Genomic DNA, 16,433 nt, shown 5'->3' on the forward strand with positions numbered 1-16,433 from the left:
CATTTGTGACTCCTTACCCTTCATTAGAGCCAGCTGTCTTTGTGAAGAAACTGAGTGATCAGTATGTGGAGCCTGGCAAGCCCATCATCCTGGAGGGCACATACACAGGCAGCCTGCCTATCTCTGTGACATGGAAGAAGAATGGCCACACCATCACTCAAACTCAGAAGTGTACCATCACCACCACAGAGAAATCCTGCATTCTGGAAATACTTGACAGTACTAAAGAAGATGCAGGAGAATACACTTGCCATGTTGAAAACGAGGCAGGAAGAGATGTTTGTGAGGCTGTAGTCTCTACCCTAGGTGTGTGCTCTCTTTGCTCCTTTTTTTTTGGCTGATCTTTCAAGTGTATACTTTCCAAGGCCTAGCACCCTAATGAGCCTGTCTAATTGCTTCTTTTTTAGAACCTCCCTATTTTGTTAGACACTTGGAATCTCTTGAGGTGTCAGTTGGGGATTATACAACATTGCAGTGCCATGTTGCTGGAACACCAGAAATCACTGTGTCTTGGTACAAAGGTGATACAAAACTCAGGTCTACTCCTGAATACAAAGTGTTCTTTAAAGACAATGTTGCTACACTTATTTTCAACAAAGTGGTTAGCAACGACAGTGGAGAATATATCTGCAAGGCAGAAAACAGTGTAGGAACTGCATCTACAAAGACTCTCTTAACAGTTCAAGGTGATGATTTTGTATTATCTTGCTGCAAATTCTTTTGTTCTTGAAAAACTGTAAAAAACAATTGCTTCGTGGGGCATACTTATCCTTTACTTTCTTCTAGAGCGCAAACGACCACCTTCATTTGTGAGAAAATTAAAGGACATCGAGCACCCTGCTGGCTTACCTCTTAAACTTATGTGTCGTCTCAATGGCTCAGAACCTATTAATGTGACTTGGCATAAAGATGGTGTGCTGCTAAGTGATGATCACAATGTGCACACAACCTTTGTCGATAATGTTGCAGTGCTGCAACTGGAGCAAACAGAGTTGAATCATACTGGGCAATACTGCTGCACAGCAACCAATGCTGTGGGCACTGCCACCTCAAGTGCTAGGCTCACAGTTGCAGGTGTGTTGGCTTCCATAACTTTTGCCTGAATCACAGGCTCTCCCTTCCCATTTCATAGATGTGATGGTATCTGTATGTTGGACTAGGTTTTCATGGACTATGAGAATTACCCTCTTTCCTTGTGTTTCCAGAACCCAAGCAAGCACCTGTCTTTGATATCAAACCAGAATCTGTTGATGTGCCTTTTGGAGAAAGTGCTGACTTTGAATGCCATGTTACTGGATCCCAGCCAATACACATCACCTGGTCCAAGGATGGTCGGGAGATCCGAACTGGAGGAAACTTCAACATTACATTTGTAGCCAATACAGCTCACCTTCGAGTGCTCAGAGTGGGTAAAGGAGACTCTGGCCAATACACCTGTCAAGCCAGTAATGAAGCTGGAAAAGACTTTTGTTCAGCCCAACTCAGTGTCAAAGGTATTAAGAAAAAGTCACATTCACTTGTGTATTTTCTTTTTCTTGGGCAGAGACCTCTTTGTTACTGAGTCTCATTTTCCACCTTTCCAGTCTGGAAATATACAGAAAGTAGCTTTCCAGAAAGCAGATATACTATGTGGTGACCTTCTCCTGTTATACTGCATGACAGAAGAAGCTTTGTGTATGTGCAAACTCTACAAGGGGAAAGGTCCTCTTGTGAAGCTGTTTGTATGGAGAATTGCACTCACCTTGCTTTTTACTTCGCCATTAGTGCTTAAACTACAATCACTGTGGTATTCACACATAGCAATCCCTACACAAAAACAGTGAAACGGTAAATACAGCTACTTTGAATTTGTAGGCCAGCATGATGACTCTTTCAAATTTGCTGAAGATTTCAATTGGAGTTCTGAACTGATGATTTAATCTAGACTATGCATCACTTAAAATCTTAATGAAGAAATATTGTGTAAGCAAGTGAAACTATCCCTACCGTGTTTCTGCTGCTCCTGAGAGTGAAGAGCTTGTCAAATCTTTTATGCTATCCTGGGGATATTTTCACACCTCAGAGGTAACAGCAAAACTTCCCTTGGGTGCAGCAATCATCCATCATGTGTTTTTTACAGCTCAAGCTGTTAAACACAGCAATCTTGAGAGTTGGCAGAACATGGTTATAGTTGCTGGGTTTGTCTTCTTTTTTACATCTTGCATCTTTACTTGATAGGAACCTCTGGTTGAAGATGCAGCCAGCTGTGATAGCAAGCTCACTTGGTTGTGCCCTAATACTCTTGTGCACCCAATAACTCTTGCTCTGCACTGTAGATTTCACGTGACAAGCAGGTATACTCTGACGCTGTACATACTTATTCTGTTCTGCAGAACCTCCTAAGTTCATCAAGAAGCCTGAAGCTTTGCGTTTTGTGAAGCAGGGGGACACAGTTCAACTTGAATGTAAAATCAGTGGCACACCAGAGATCAGAACGATGTGGTACAAAAATGATCAGGTACTTCAGGCAAGCGACAGGCTCCACATGTCCTTTGTAGACTCTGTGGCAATGCTAACCATCTTGGGTGCCAACGCTGAAGACTCCGGCGATTACATATGTGAAGCCTGTAACTCTGCTGGCACAGCCAGCTGCAGCACTTCAGTCTCCGTGAAAGGTTAGCAGCATGTCTCCACACACCACCAGAATCCCTTGGTTCCAGGCCCATTCCCAGCTGCACATCCATTCCCCTGGATAGGGAGCTGCAGATATGCCAGTCAGTAGCTGCTGGGGCTTTGTCACTCCAGTTGATCTCACATTCCAAAAGCGGCTGAGTTTAAGCAGCAGAGACCAGACAGGAAATAGTGGTGGGTGCTCAATGCTGTGCAGTCATTCCCTTGTCTCTCCATTTAAGTCAATTGCAATCTAAGGCAAGCTTGTTAAGTCACAAGGAAAACAGACTAGATGGAGCACCAGCCATGGTGAGGGAGCTGGACATTATTTGCAGACATCTCTCTGACACCTTTTTATACACAATGATCCTGGCAGGAATTTGAGACGGAAGAGGGGGATGTGTTGCTGAGCTTTAATGCCTGGAAAGGATCTGGAAAAGCTGGAATGTAGTCCTGGAGAGAAGGGAGAGTGACTTCTGGGTAGGGTCGCCGAGTACTGACTCCAGACAGGTGCAGAAGTGTCACATTTTCTGCCCTTTGGACTCTAACTGCTGGAATGGGCTGTAGGAGTCACCAAGGGCTCAGCATTTTTTAGAGTTGATGCCACATATTTGGACGCTAAATATAGGTTTACAAGAATTAGGTGTAGGCCCCCTTCCTGAATATGTTGGCTATTGATGCTGTCTAGAAACTAACCCAGGGAAGCAGGCTCACACATTATGATGTGATTTTTTTTTTTTTTATAGAACCACCTGTTTTTAGCAAGGTGCCAAGCCCTGTGGACACACTTAAAGGCTCAGATGTTATCCTTCAGTGTGAGATGGCAGGGACTCCGCCCTTTGAGGTAGCTTGGTTCAAGGATCGGAGACAGGTCAGGAGCAGCAAGAAGTTCAAGGTGACAGCGAAGCACTCCATTGCCAGTCTTCATATTCTCAATCTGGAACCTCAAGATACTGGAGAATATCAGTGTAAAGCTATGAATGAGGTGGGAAGTGACACTTGTACGTGCCCAGTGAAATTCAAAGGTTTGTATACTAGAGGAGCAACAGCATCATGACTGTCTTTTCTTTATCTCCTGACTGTCCATCATCCAAGCAGGCATGCTTGATTAACCCCCCTCTACCTCCTTGTTTTTGCCATCAGAACCCCCACGCTTTGCCAAGAAGCTGAGTGATACTGCAATCTTCATTGGGGAGCCAACAGCCCTGCAGGCAGTGGTGGAAGGATCCCCACCAATTTCTGTTGTCTGGCTCAAGGACAAGGGTGAAGTTATTAGGGAGAGTGAGAATGTCCAAATGTGGTTTATGGACAACATTGCAACTCTTGAGATTGCCAGTGCAGAAGGAGCTGATGTTGGGAAGTACATCTGCCAGGTTAAAAATGATGCTGGCATGCGGGAGTGCTCTGCCTTTTTACAAGTCCTAGGTGGGTATTGCCTGCTTCACAGCTACTATATCTCACAGCTTGAACAATTACCTCTATCAGCCTTTGTTTTCTACTTATATCCTTTGCTCACCGATTTGCGGGTGGATTTCCTGGTGGAACACTGACCCCCTCCCTTACTATTTCAGAACCAGCAGTCATCTTAGAAAAGACTGAGCCAATCACAGTAATGGCTGGCAATCCTTTTACCTTGGAGTGCAAAGTAGGAGGAACACCTGAACTTATCACCAAATGGTACAAAGATGGCAGAGAACTGAGGAGTGACCGCAAATACCAGATTAACTTCTTCAACAATGTATCTACTTTGAAAGTGTTTTCTGCAGATAGGGGAGATAGGGGCTTGTATACTTTTGAGGTATCCAACGAGGTGGGGGAGAGCAGCTGCACTTCTTCAGTTGATGTTTCAGGTCAGCTCTATGTCTTTGTTGCTCACACGTCTTTAAAGGAAGCTGTTTTTTTTTCTGCAAAACACCCAACACTTTTCTTCCTGTCCTGCCTTGTCCTACTTAGATCGTCTTGTTCCTCCTTCGTTTTCAAGAAAGCTAAAGAAAACAAATGGGATACTGGGATCCTCAGTGCTCCTGGAGTGCAAAGTGTCTGGCTCATCCCCCATATCTGTGACCTGGTTTCAGGATGGGAATGAGATTGTTAGTGGAGAAAAATATGAAATCTCATTCTTGGATAATGTTTGTGCTTTGAAGCTGAACACCCTGGCTCTCACAGATGAAGGCTCATACAGCTGTGTGGCAGCCAATATGGCTGGATCAGATGAATGCAGTGCCTTCTTGACTGTACAAGGTCAGTGGAAGGAGGATACTACAGTACCTTAAAAAAAATTACTATTATTCTCTCTTTCTTTCTTCTGCTTCTTCCCTCTGGTTTCACATGGTTTATTTTTCTTGTTTTGTGGGGGTTTTTTCTTTCTTTTTTTCTTTGATTGGTTTGGGATTTTTTGGTTGTTTTCTCCCTCTTTCCTTTTTTCTTTTTTTTCCCCCCTCAAACCTGCTCCAGTTTTCCTTCCTATACAACAGAGATTCTCTTATTAACATCTTTCTTCCTCTTCACTTCTTTGCATAATGCCTAGAACCACCTTCTTTTGTGAAGACACCTGATCCCCAGGAAGTTTTGCCTGGGTCAAGTGTGACATTCACCAGCTATATCAAGGGCAGTACTCCCTTCAAGGTGAGCTGGTTCCGAGGCATCAGGGAGCTCGTGCCGGACAGCAACTGCTCCATCTCTGTGGATGAGTCTGTGGCACAGCTGCAGCTGTACAGTGTGGAGCCAAGCCACAGCGGGGATTATGCCTGCATGGTCACAAACGAGGCTGGCAGTGCCTCATGCACAACCCAACTCTTTGTGAAAGGTGTGTTTGTGTGTATGCATAGGTATCTTCCTTCCCACTCTGCCTGCAGCCCTGCAACATCTGTCCCTCTCACTATTGCTCTATGCCTCCCAACAGAGCCTGCAGTCTTTGTGAAGAAATTAAGTGATTTCAGTGTGGAGCAGGGCAAGTCCATTGTGCTGGAAAGCAGCTACATAGGCACTCCTCCCATCTCTGTCACTTGGAAAAGAAATGGCATGCCTATTGCTCAGACTCCACGCTGCAGTGTTACAACAACTGACAAATCTGGCATTCTTGAAATCTTCAATAGCACCAAGAGTGATGAAGGCGAATATACCTGTGAGGTGGCAAATGAGGCGGGTGGGGATGTATGCCACAGCCTTGTATCCATCTTAGGTACGCATCACCCATGATTCCCCTAAACCACCCCAGTGATGCTCTGTCTCTGCTCACCATGCTCTCTCCTTCCCTAGAACCACCTTATTTTGTCACACATCTGGACCGTGTGGAGGTGAAGGTTGGAGAGCCCTTGATCTTAAAATGCCAAATTGGTGGTGCACCAGAAATTAAGGTGTCCTGGTACAAAGATGACACTAAGCTCAGATCAACACAGACTTGCAAAATGCACTTCAAGAATAGTGTGGCAACATTGGCATTCTCCACTGTGGAGGATAGTGACATTGGAGAATATATCTGCAAAGCAGAAAACAGCGTTGGCTTCGCCACTTCTACAGCTTTGCTTGTTGTTAAAGGTGATGGGCCATTCTTTCCTGGGGTAGTTTGTAGGAACTCTGTTAATTACAGAAAGAGGTTCTTATGTATTTAATAGTTATTGGCTTCCTACTTATGGTGGTGGTTATTATTGTTTTGCAGAACGTCAGCTTCCCCCTACATTCGCCAGAAAACTGAAAGATATTCAGGAGGTGGTTGGTGCCCCAGTGACATTTGATTGCCGGATAAATGGCTCAGAGCCTCTCCAGGTGTCTTGGTACAAGGATGGGGTTCTTTTAAGTGACAGCGACAACATGCAGTCAGCCTTCTTAAATAATATTGCAACTCTCCAGATCTTGGAAACTAATATGGCTTACTGTGGCCAATATACTTGCTCAGCTCAAAATGCTCTGGGGACTGCATCTTCCAGCGCCAAACTTCTCCTCACAGGTTTGTAGCTCCCACTTAAGCACCGGACTTGTGTATATCTTTGCTTTTTAAAATTTCTTTACCCATTTTACCACTCTGCCTATTTTGTGGTGGCCAGTGAGCATGGGTACGGCATGATGAAGTGTGTTGTGAGGAGGGCTTGGTGGTGAGCTCTGCCATGCTTTCCTCTTTGCAGAACATCTACAGCCTCCCTTCTTTGACATCAAGCCTGTATCTATTGATGTGGCACTAGGGGAAAGTGCAACCTTTAAGTGCCATGTGACTGGCTCTGCTCCCATGAGGGTTTCTTGGACCAGAGACAACAGAGAAATCCGCCCAGGTGGCAACTACAAGATGACACTGGTGGAAAACATGGCCAGCTTGACCGTTCTAAAAGTCAGCAAAGGGGATGCTGGACTCTATACGTGTACTGCCAGCAACAGCATTGGAAAGGATGCGTGTGCAGCTCAGCTGGGTGTACAAGGTATTGCTGTGAGTTTTAGTGTTCATGAGGATTTCCTTTGCAATGTACACACCTGTGAAACAAAGCCCTGAATGCAGACGTGTGTGACCAACAACCTTTACAAGAGTCTTTGCTGAGATGTCTTATTTAATTTTAACATTATTGTGATACTTAAACACTTACTCATCTTCCAGTTTAGTGTGGTGTCTGATTTTTCTTATGAAAGGGATTCTTCTGCTCAAAGGTTAAGTCTGACTTAGTATCTGTTGTGCCTTTTTGAATGGCTCTGTTGTCTAGAAAAATCTGTCTTCCTTAAAGTCTTTCTCCAGTAGTGACACTGACTAAGTTGTGCGGGGGAGGAAAAAGTAACAGAGAAATTAAGCTCATTTATGAGACTCAAATGTATTTTTACTGGGTGTGTAGCTCTTGCAAATAATTTTACTTTGACAGTCTGAAAGCATTGAAAACTGCTGCACTAGACAGCAAAATTGGAGGAGCTGAGGGCAGACGTGGTGACAAATATCCATTCCACCCATATTTTGCTTCTCCAGATAGGGTGTGGATTTTATACATTTCAATCATTTAAATTTATGACTACATCAAACTTGTACAAGTGACACATATATTAGTACAATTTCCTCAATGTAGGTGGAAACATTTGGTTTATCTATAGCTGTTCCAGATATCTCATTCTTACTGATTTTATAGATGAACAAATGCAAAATATGCTACTTGAATTATGCATGAGTTCAAAAGCCCTTGCTGATTTAGTGCTTTCTTTTTTTTTCCCCTCTGTATGAATTTGGTGGGTGAGAGGGTGGTGGACGTTTGAAGAGTAAATACTATTACTTTTACTCTCTAATATAACACAAGAAATTGAACGGCTACTGGCAAGATTTTGTAATAATTTCTTGTCAAATGTATTATGTATAGAGAGAGTATATTCTATCCATAAGGATTTTTCTTGGTGGTATGGGAAGAGTGTGGCAGACTGAGTTACCTGTGGATTCAGTGGCAAGTAGTGATGCTGTTAATATTTAGGCTGACTTACAAAAACCATTAAAAGATTGTAGCAGTAAATCTAACTTCTTAAAAAAGTTTAAAAATTCCTTCCACCAGAATACAATTTGTTTGTTATTAATGATAACATAATCTACTTTACCAGAGTTAATATTCATAAAATCATCCTGAATAACCTTATGTACTTGCTTACTCTTCAACTCTGTCTTCATGAAATCTTGAAATTATTTTTTTCCCAGGATTATTATTGTTTTATTTTTTTATCTTGAACTTAACACTGGCACTCAGTTCACAGCTTTAAGAATTTGTAAAATTTCCCCAGGGGTGAAAAATTAATAATGTTCATTGCTTGTCAGCCGTTTTCTGTATAGGAAGGGGTTTTGCTCTTTGAACACATTGATCTCGTGTGTTCAATTTAAGCAGATGCTATCTCACTTCAAAGACACATAGCCTTTTCTTTGGTTCAATTAACCTGAAAATCTCCCAGTTTTTATTAACTTTCCCAATTTAACATCTAATATTCCCTATCTGTAGCTTTTTACAATAGTTTTAGATTCTAGAAAATGCTTTATATTCTAGGTAAATACCTTATTAATGTGTATCCTTATTTTTGGAAAGGAATGGAATGGAATTAGAGTGTGACTACTGGGCAACTGCTAGTATACAGATAGATAATCAACTCTTCAAAATGAAATCTGATAGTAAATCACTAAGGTTCCAAGAGTCTTGTGTTAACAGGCCAACATATTTATTTTTAGAAACTGTAAGGAAGTTTTTTACTAGTAACGTAGGATGTTGTGCAAATGTCCCACATGTTGAAATAGCACACAGTAAAATAGATATTCTTCCTACACTTTACAGGCAGATGCACAAAAAAGCACTTCATCCTGTTTTGCAGGGAGATTCTTTTGCTGTGCCCACATTAACACCTCTTGGTTTTACTAGTTATATCTTTTTGATCTATGAGCATTTAGTCTTGTGATTCTGAATCATCTGTATGGTATTTTTGATTAAAGGTGGCAAACCTCCACCCCTTTCTCTCCTTACAGAACAAAATGCGACCATCTGGTTTACTTTTCAGTTACACCAATTTGTGTAATACCAGCCACCTCATAATTCTTCCCAGTGTGATTACTCTGAACATCTTTGTTTGCTGCATAAACTTGACTTTTATTTCTTATATGTATATATGTGAAGGGTTATAATGCAGAAACATTTACTGGCTATATCAACCGTTAATGGCATATTAAGATATAAAGCAGTTTCTGTAATGCTCAACATAAATACACTTAATAATATTTCTTGGCTGAAATGCAAGAGGGTATTAATTAAAGAAAACCACACATCAGCTCGTCTGTACTGAATACACAAAAAGAGAAGCAGTGTGAGACAATAAAGTAAGAAGAAGCAAACTCAAATGCGGATAGAGAGCTTGTTTGCTTCCTAATCTAGATTTTGAACCAACTTGATATCATGTAAAAAGAAATTCATAGCAATTGCTGTGAATAATTCTAATTACAATTAGAGCAGTTCTTATTTTTTGGGATGCTTGCTAAGTCCCCAAAGTTTGTTTTCTATTACATATTTCCCTGTTTATGTAAAGAATCAGCATATTTTAAAGCATCATCTGCCCTTTTTGGCTTTCCAGAACCACCAAGGTTTATTAAGAAACTAGATTCTTCAAGACTTGTGAAACAATATGATTCCACTACATATGAATGCAAAATAAGTGGTTCTCCAGAAATCAAAGTCACCTGGTACAAAGGCGAAACCAAAATCCATCCCAGTGAAAAACATAGAATGTCCTTTGTGGATTCAATGGCAGTCATTGAAATGTACAACCTTAGTGTTGAAGACAGCGGTGACTACACTTGTGAAGCACAGAATCCAGCGGGTAGTGCAAGCACCAGTACCACATTGAAAGTAAAAGGTCAGAATCCCAGTTCTTTCCTTAACTTTCTATCTGTATGAGTCCTCTTGTTGAAAAGCTGTTAAATCCTACTGTCTTTAGTCAGAAAGACCAAAACCTGCCTGACTAGCTGGTTTATCTCTTTCCTTCTCTTCCTTATTTATGGTTTGTCTTTGTTGTTCAACATCAGAATTTCTGCCTCAGTAGTCTGGCCTCTTTAGTCTCTTTTGCTCAAATAACACAAACTTTAACCCATTTTGTTGTTTCTTTCAGCACCTCCCATTTTTACCAAGAAGCCCCATCCAGTCCAGACCTTGAAAGGGTCTGATATCCACCTGGAATGTGAGCTTCAGGGCACTCCTCCATTCCAGATTTCATGGTATAAAGACAAACGAGAAATTCGGAGCAGCAGGAAGTACAAGGTCATGTCTGAAAACTACCTAGCTAGCATTCACATTCTCAATGTGGATACTGCAGATGTTGGTGAATATCACTGTAAAGCTGTAAATGATGTGGGAAGTGACTCCTGTATTGCCTCTGTAACACTAAGAGGTTTGTATAAACATTGGCACCTTCTTGACATTTCATTGTTCCTGTCAGTCTCCTCCTACTTTTCCGCTCCTGGCATGTTTTTTTACTGTTAAATATCTTCTCTTAAATAGCACCACCAACCTTTGTGAAGAAGCTGAGTGATCTCACTGTCGTAGCTGGGGAGTCGATTGAATTGCAGGCTGAAGTAGAAGGAGCACAGCCCATTTCTGTTGTGTGGTTAAAAGACAAAGGGGAAATCATTAGAGAAAGTGATAATCTTTGGATCTCCTATTCAGAAAACACAGCAACCATGCAAATTGGAAATGCAGAACCAGCCAATGCTGGGAAATACATTTGCCAGATAAAAAATGATGCTGGAGTTCAGGAATGCTCTGCCCTGCTGACAGTGCTTGGTTAGTAGCATGGGATAAAAAATACAATATGCTTTAAGACACTTTAAAATTTCATGTTTTATGCTCCTAATATCTATTGCATTGTTTTTAAAAATGTTTTGACTTGCATCTCATTGCAGAACCTGCAGTCATTGTAGAGAAGCCAGGCCCAGTCAAAGTTACAGCTGGAGACTCTTGTACTCTGGAATGCACAGTAGATGGTACACCAGAGCTTACTGCTAGGTGGTTTAAGGATGGGAACGAATTGTCCACTGACCATAAATATAAGATCAGTTTCTTCAACAAAGTATCTGGGCTTAAGATCCTCAATGCAGGACTAGAAGACAGTGGAGAATATACTTTTGAGGTGAAAAACAGTGTTGGTAAAAGCAGCTGCACAGCATCAGTGCATGTTTCAGGTTAGTTGACTACTCTTTTTGAGTCACATCTGATCCTATAGTTCTTTTACAGAGCCTTCAGGTAGCAAGCTGTTTCTCATGACTGGCAGGATAAGAGACACACTGCTTGAATAATCTTAGGAGTACTTGTCACGCTTCTTGAGAGGCATAAAGAATGGATTCCTACCTAACCTCTGAGGGGCAGAACTTGTTGCAAGGGCTTGATTTCCTCAGCATTAACCTATGTGTCCTCTTGGACAGCTGGTGCAATATTGTTGCTTATGAAAAAGAACTGCAAAAATAAAAGGTGTCCCTCAAAAAATTTGAATGAAAGTTCCAGCATATCTTTAGCCACAAACTATCTGTTTTTCAAATTAATTTCTACTAAAGCAGATATATCAAGAGAAAGTTAACTGCTTTTATTAAGTATGGAGAACTTTTTGCATTTTAAGCTCCCATACAGTAATATTTATTTATTTACTTATTTATTCATTTTTAACAAATTCAGATCGCATTATACCTCCGTCTTTCACAAGAAAACTGAAAGAAACATGTGGTCAGCTGGGTTCTTCCGCTGTACTGGAGTGCAAAGTTTATGGGTCCCCACCTATTCTGGTTTCCTGGTTTCATGACGGACAAGAGATTACCAGTGGAGACAAATATCAGGCCACCCTTACAGACAATACCTGTTCTCTGAGAGTGATTGGACTTCAGGAATATGATATGGGAACTTACTTGTGCAGAGCTACTAATGTAGCTGGGTCTGATGAATGCAGTGCATTTTTGAGTGTTAGAGGTCAGTATCAGTAACAAGCCAGAGTAAGAGGTCACAGACTTCTTTTTAAAAAGTCTTCACTCTTTGCTTTGTCACATCTTTCTGATTACTCTGCTCTTCATCAGCAACTCCAATGTACATCTCTGTCTGTTTTATTTGCATGCTTAGAACCACCATCTTTTGTGAAGAAACCTGAAGCACTGAATGTTTTGTCTGGGGCAAACGTCACATTTACCAGTATCATAAAAGGCTCCACTCCACTGGAAGTTAAATGGTTTAGAGGCAGTGTTGAGCTAGTACCAGGACACAGATGCAGTATCACCTTGCAAGATTCAATTGCAGAGCTGGAGCTGTTTGATGTAGAGCCACTTCAGAGTGGTGAATATACATGCCAGGTCTCTAATGAGGCAGGAAAGGTTTCTTGCACAACACAACTCTTTGTCAAAGGTTTGTCCAGAATTCTGTTTCTTATGCTTCTTATGCTTCTAAAAATTATCTCTTTGTTTTATATAATTTTCTTCCTATTATTCATTATAGAACCAGCCAAATTTGTGAAGAAGGTGAACGACTTAAGTGTAGAGAAAGGGAAAAATTTAATCTTGGAATGCACATACACGGGTACTCCACCGATTTCAGTGACATGGAAGAGAAATGGAGTAACAATAATTCACTCTGAAAAGTGTAGTATCACCACTACAGAAACATCTGCCATACTGGAAATCCCTAGTAGCAAACTAGAAGATCAGGGACAATATTCTTGTCATATTGAAAACGATTCTGGACAAGACAACTGTCATGGTGCAATCACTATATTAGGTGCGTCAAGCCACCATCACTTGATCCAGTGTTCTTTGATCTACCAAAGGTCATTGTGTAATATGTTTCTATGTTAATGGTTATGTGTTTGTTCTTCAGAACCTCCATACTTCATTAGACCCTTGGAGCCAGTGCAGGTGACTGTCGGGGATTCTGCGTCTTTACAGTGTCAGGTTGCTGGAACACCAGAAATGATTGTATCGTGGTACAAAGGCGACACAAAGCTGAGAGGAACTGCTACTGTGAAAATGCACTTTAAGAACCAAGTTGCCACTCTGGTTTTCAGCCAGGTAGACAGTAGTGACAGTGGGGAGTACATCTGCAAAGTAGAAAACACTGTTGGGGAGGCTGCTTCATCGTCTTTGCTGACAGTTCAAGGTGAATATTTCATTTCTAAAAATAGGAAAGTGGCCTATTGTTCTTAAGTGTACTTAGCTATTAAAAAAAACAAACCAAAAAAACCCAGAACATTTTCCCTGCTCCCTTACTGTTCTTCGACATGTAAGATATCCTGTGGCACTGTCTTCTATTAAAAAAAGGCCTACTGATAAAGCTAATTGAAATACATCTCTTACTGACCACAGATCTTCTGTGGGGACACAGGCTTCTGCATCTTCCTTCCCCATTGAGGATGTTGCTTCAATTGTTCCCACCATTAGTGGTTCTGAGGGTTAAGCTCAGTGGGTGAAACTGAGGGCAGAACGGTATATGTTTTCCTGCAAATATATGCACAGTGCTCTTCTCATATCAGGTTCCAAATAAATTATACACTAAATAACATTTTAAATCAGATGTCTTGAGCAAAAATTGTCCACAGTATATTAGGCAGTGATCATCAGTGAGTACAGCAATAGGCGCATGTCTTTTGAAAACTCTCACTGTAAAATACCTGTTTTCTTACAGAGCGTAAACTTCCTCCTTCTTTCACACGAAAATTAAGAGATGTACATGAAACTGTTGGCTTACCAGTTATCTTTGATTGTGGGATTGCTGGTTCAGAACCAATTGAAGTATCTTGGTCTAAAGATGGCGTACGTGTAAAAGAGGACCACAATGTTCACACATCCTTCATAGATAATGTAGCAACTCTCCGGATTTTGAAGACAGATAGGAGCCTTACTGGGCAATATACCTGCACAGTTACCAATGCAATTGGAACTGCTTCTTCTAGTGGCAGGCTTGTCCTTACAGGTTGGTGGGCTGTGAAATATTTAATTGAAATATCTTAAAACTCACTTTTGCTTTATACATGGATATATATTGCACAAATAATATTTATTTCACAGAGTTTGAAAGCAAATTAAGATTTTAAAGTGATGCTTTTTCTTTTTCACTCTTCAGAAGGGAAGACTCCACCATTCTTTGACATTCCAATGACACCCAGGGATGGTATTATTGGAGAAAGTGCTGACTTTGAGTGTCACATTTCTGGAACACAGCCTATTAGAGTCACTTGGGCAAAAGACAGTCAAGAGATTAGAACAGGAGGAAACTATCAAGTCAGTTACATAGACAACACAGCCCACTTGACCATCTTGAGAGTTGGCAAGGGAGACGCTGGGAAGTATACATGCTATGCTAGCAATGAAGCTGGAAAGGATTCTTGCACAGCTCAATTGACTGTAAAAGGTACTAAATAGATTACACATAAAGTGTACATTTTTCTTCCTTGAATTATAAAGGGTGCTAGCCTAATTGCTGTGAAGTAAGTTTGAGAACAAACTTTTGAGATATAGCTTGAAAGTACCTATCTATAAATACCTCTGGGTCTCTTAAGGGCATTTGGAAGGGTCACTAACAACAATGGGAGGAGGAATGAAAGAATATTTTCTTTTGCCTATCTTCTTTATAGGATTTGGCCTGTTTCTTTCTTTAGCACTTGACAGAAATCTTGTGGGGTTTTTTGGTCTTTTTGTTTGTTTTTTAGTTGCACTTGACTTAGTCTAAGAGGGTGGTTTTTTTCAAATAGAAAAATCAGCTGTGACAGTGAACATAAGAACAAGACAACTGCTTTTTATCTTGACATACTTTTTCACTTAACAAAAAAACCTTACTTAAATAAGAGCAAATATCAATTCCTCAATGTTCAACTTTTTCTTGAAATATTTTCTTTGGAATTTTTCATTTCAGACTTGATTAATAGAATTTCAATATTATGTTTTGGTATTTTCTTACAGAACGAAAAACTCCACCTACTTTTACTAAGAAATTATCTGAAGCAGTAGAAGAAACAGAAGGGAATGAACTTAAACTTGAGGGCCGTGTTTCTGGCTCTCTGCCTTTGACTGTTGCTTGGTATAAAAACAACCAGGAAGTTCATTCAAGCCCTCATTGTGAAATATCTTTCGAAAACCATATCTTACTTCTGCATATAAAGAGCGTAGAGCAATCAGATGCTGGGTTATATACCTGTAAAGTGTCCAATGAAGCAGGAAGTGTATTGTGTACATCTTCAGTGGTTATCAGAGGTTAGTTGAAGTCTTCTTTTTCTTTGCTTCTTACTTTTTTCTTAATGTTAGCTGCAAATATACAGCTTCATTCTTATGACCTTGTTTTACTCACCTTAACAGCTGTAATTTGTCCTGACATAGACAAGATAAAATACTTTTAATTTTGTGATTAAAATTAAACGGTATTTTCTGGGGAAGGGCTTCTTTACTTTTCCTTTATTTGCTACAACTGAACTGAAGTGAACATTGAAATCAATGTGGTGTTTCTGTTCAATTTTTAGTCAGTCTCTTAATAGAACATAATTTTTTCTGTACTATTACATCTAAGTTTGGGCAGCCTTGAGAGTGCATTTTGGCAGGATGGCACTTCATCATAATACTCACAGCAGATTTCATATTTGTGTCTTTGAAGATGCTTCCATAGTTTTGCAGCCTAATAATAGTGCTTTGGTTGGTTTTTTTTGGTTTTTTTTGGTTTTTTTGGTTTTTTTTTTTTTGCATGTGTGTGTCCTTGCTGCGTGGAGAAAAGACAATTCTTGCATGTTTGCCACATCTCTTGATACTTACTCCATTTTTTAAAAGTCTGATTGACACTCTCAGACTTGTGTTTATCCTCTTTCATTCCTTGCCATTGTCTTCTTAAGAATCACATGTATTTCTCTTTTTTTTCTTATATTCTTAATCATACTTTCATTCCTTGAGTATTCACTCAAACATTTTCATATTCCAGAACCTAAAAAGCCTCCAGTTTTTGACCAGCCCTTGCAGCCAGCAGCAGCAGAGGAAGGTGATACCCTACATCTCAGCTGCCATGTCCAAGGATCACAGCCAATTCGGATTCAGTGGCTGAAGGCAGGGAGAGAAATAAAAGCTTCAGACAAGTGCAACTTCAGCTTTGCTAATGGAGTAGCTCTTCTGGAGCTTTCTGCAGTTACCAAATCCGATGCAGGAGAATATGTATGCAAAGCTTCAAATGCAGCTGGCACTGATACTTGCAAATCTAAAGTGACAGTTAAAGGTACAGTAACATAGAGAAAATCAAGACATATGATGGGAAATTAAAAAAAAAAATCCATCCTGCTTCATTTTCTGTGAGACAGAAAGT

The 16,433-nt window shown here is 40.5% G+C and overlaps 1 protein-coding gene across 3 annotated transcripts in view; it reads left to right on the forward strand.

Moving 5' to 3' along the window:
• TTN (titin) overlaps positions 1 to 16,433 on the forward strand; it is a 237,288-nt gene that overhangs the window by 68,258 nt on the left and 152,597 nt on the right. For all 3 annotated transcript variants that reach the window (XM_071747224.1, XM_071747225.1, XM_071747226.1), the window contains exons 70-95: positions 28 to 306; positions 408 to 686; positions 787 to 1,074; positions 1,206 to 1,493; positions 2,373 to 2,654; positions 3,396 to 3,674; positions 3,793 to 4,074; positions 4,221 to 4,499; positions 4,603 to 4,890; positions 5,177 to 5,455; positions 5,552 to 5,830; positions 5,908 to 6,186; positions 6,308 to 6,595; positions 6,771 to 7,058; positions 9,706 to 9,987; positions 10,240 to 10,518; positions 10,629 to 10,910; positions 11,030 to 11,308; positions 11,796 to 12,083; positions 12,231 to 12,509; positions 12,600 to 12,878; positions 12,978 to 13,256; positions 13,782 to 14,069; positions 14,220 to 14,507; positions 15,056 to 15,346; positions 16,059 to 16,346. In XM_071747224.1, coding sequence (XP_071603325.1) covers positions 28 to 306; positions 408 to 686; positions 787 to 1,074; positions 1,206 to 1,493; positions 2,373 to 2,654; positions 3,396 to 3,674; positions 3,793 to 4,074; positions 4,221 to 4,499; positions 4,603 to 4,890; positions 5,177 to 5,455; positions 5,552 to 5,830; positions 5,908 to 6,186; positions 6,308 to 6,595; positions 6,771 to 7,058; positions 9,706 to 9,987; positions 10,240 to 10,518; positions 10,629 to 10,910; positions 11,030 to 11,308; positions 11,796 to 12,083; positions 12,231 to 12,509; positions 12,600 to 12,878; positions 12,978 to 13,256; positions 13,782 to 14,069; positions 14,220 to 14,507; positions 15,056 to 15,346; positions 16,059 to 16,346 — 7,359 coding nt within the window. The remainder of the gene's footprint in view (positions 1 to 27; positions 307 to 407; positions 687 to 786; positions 1,075 to 1,205; positions 1,494 to 2,372; positions 2,655 to 3,395; positions 3,675 to 3,792; positions 4,075 to 4,220; positions 4,500 to 4,602; positions 4,891 to 5,176; positions 5,456 to 5,551; positions 5,831 to 5,907; positions 6,187 to 6,307; positions 6,596 to 6,770; positions 7,059 to 9,705; positions 9,988 to 10,239; positions 10,519 to 10,628; positions 10,911 to 11,029; positions 11,309 to 11,795; positions 12,084 to 12,230; positions 12,510 to 12,599; positions 12,879 to 12,977; positions 13,257 to 13,781; positions 14,070 to 14,219; positions 14,508 to 15,055; positions 15,347 to 16,058; positions 16,347 to 16,433) is intronic.

This window comes from Heliangelus exortis, chromosome 6, assembly GCF_036169615.1.
Source record: "Heliangelus exortis chromosome 6, bHelExo1.hap1, whole genome shotgun sequence".
Classification (NCBI taxonomy): Eukaryota; Metazoa; Chordata; class Aves; order Apodiformes; family Trochilidae; genus Heliangelus; species Heliangelus exortis.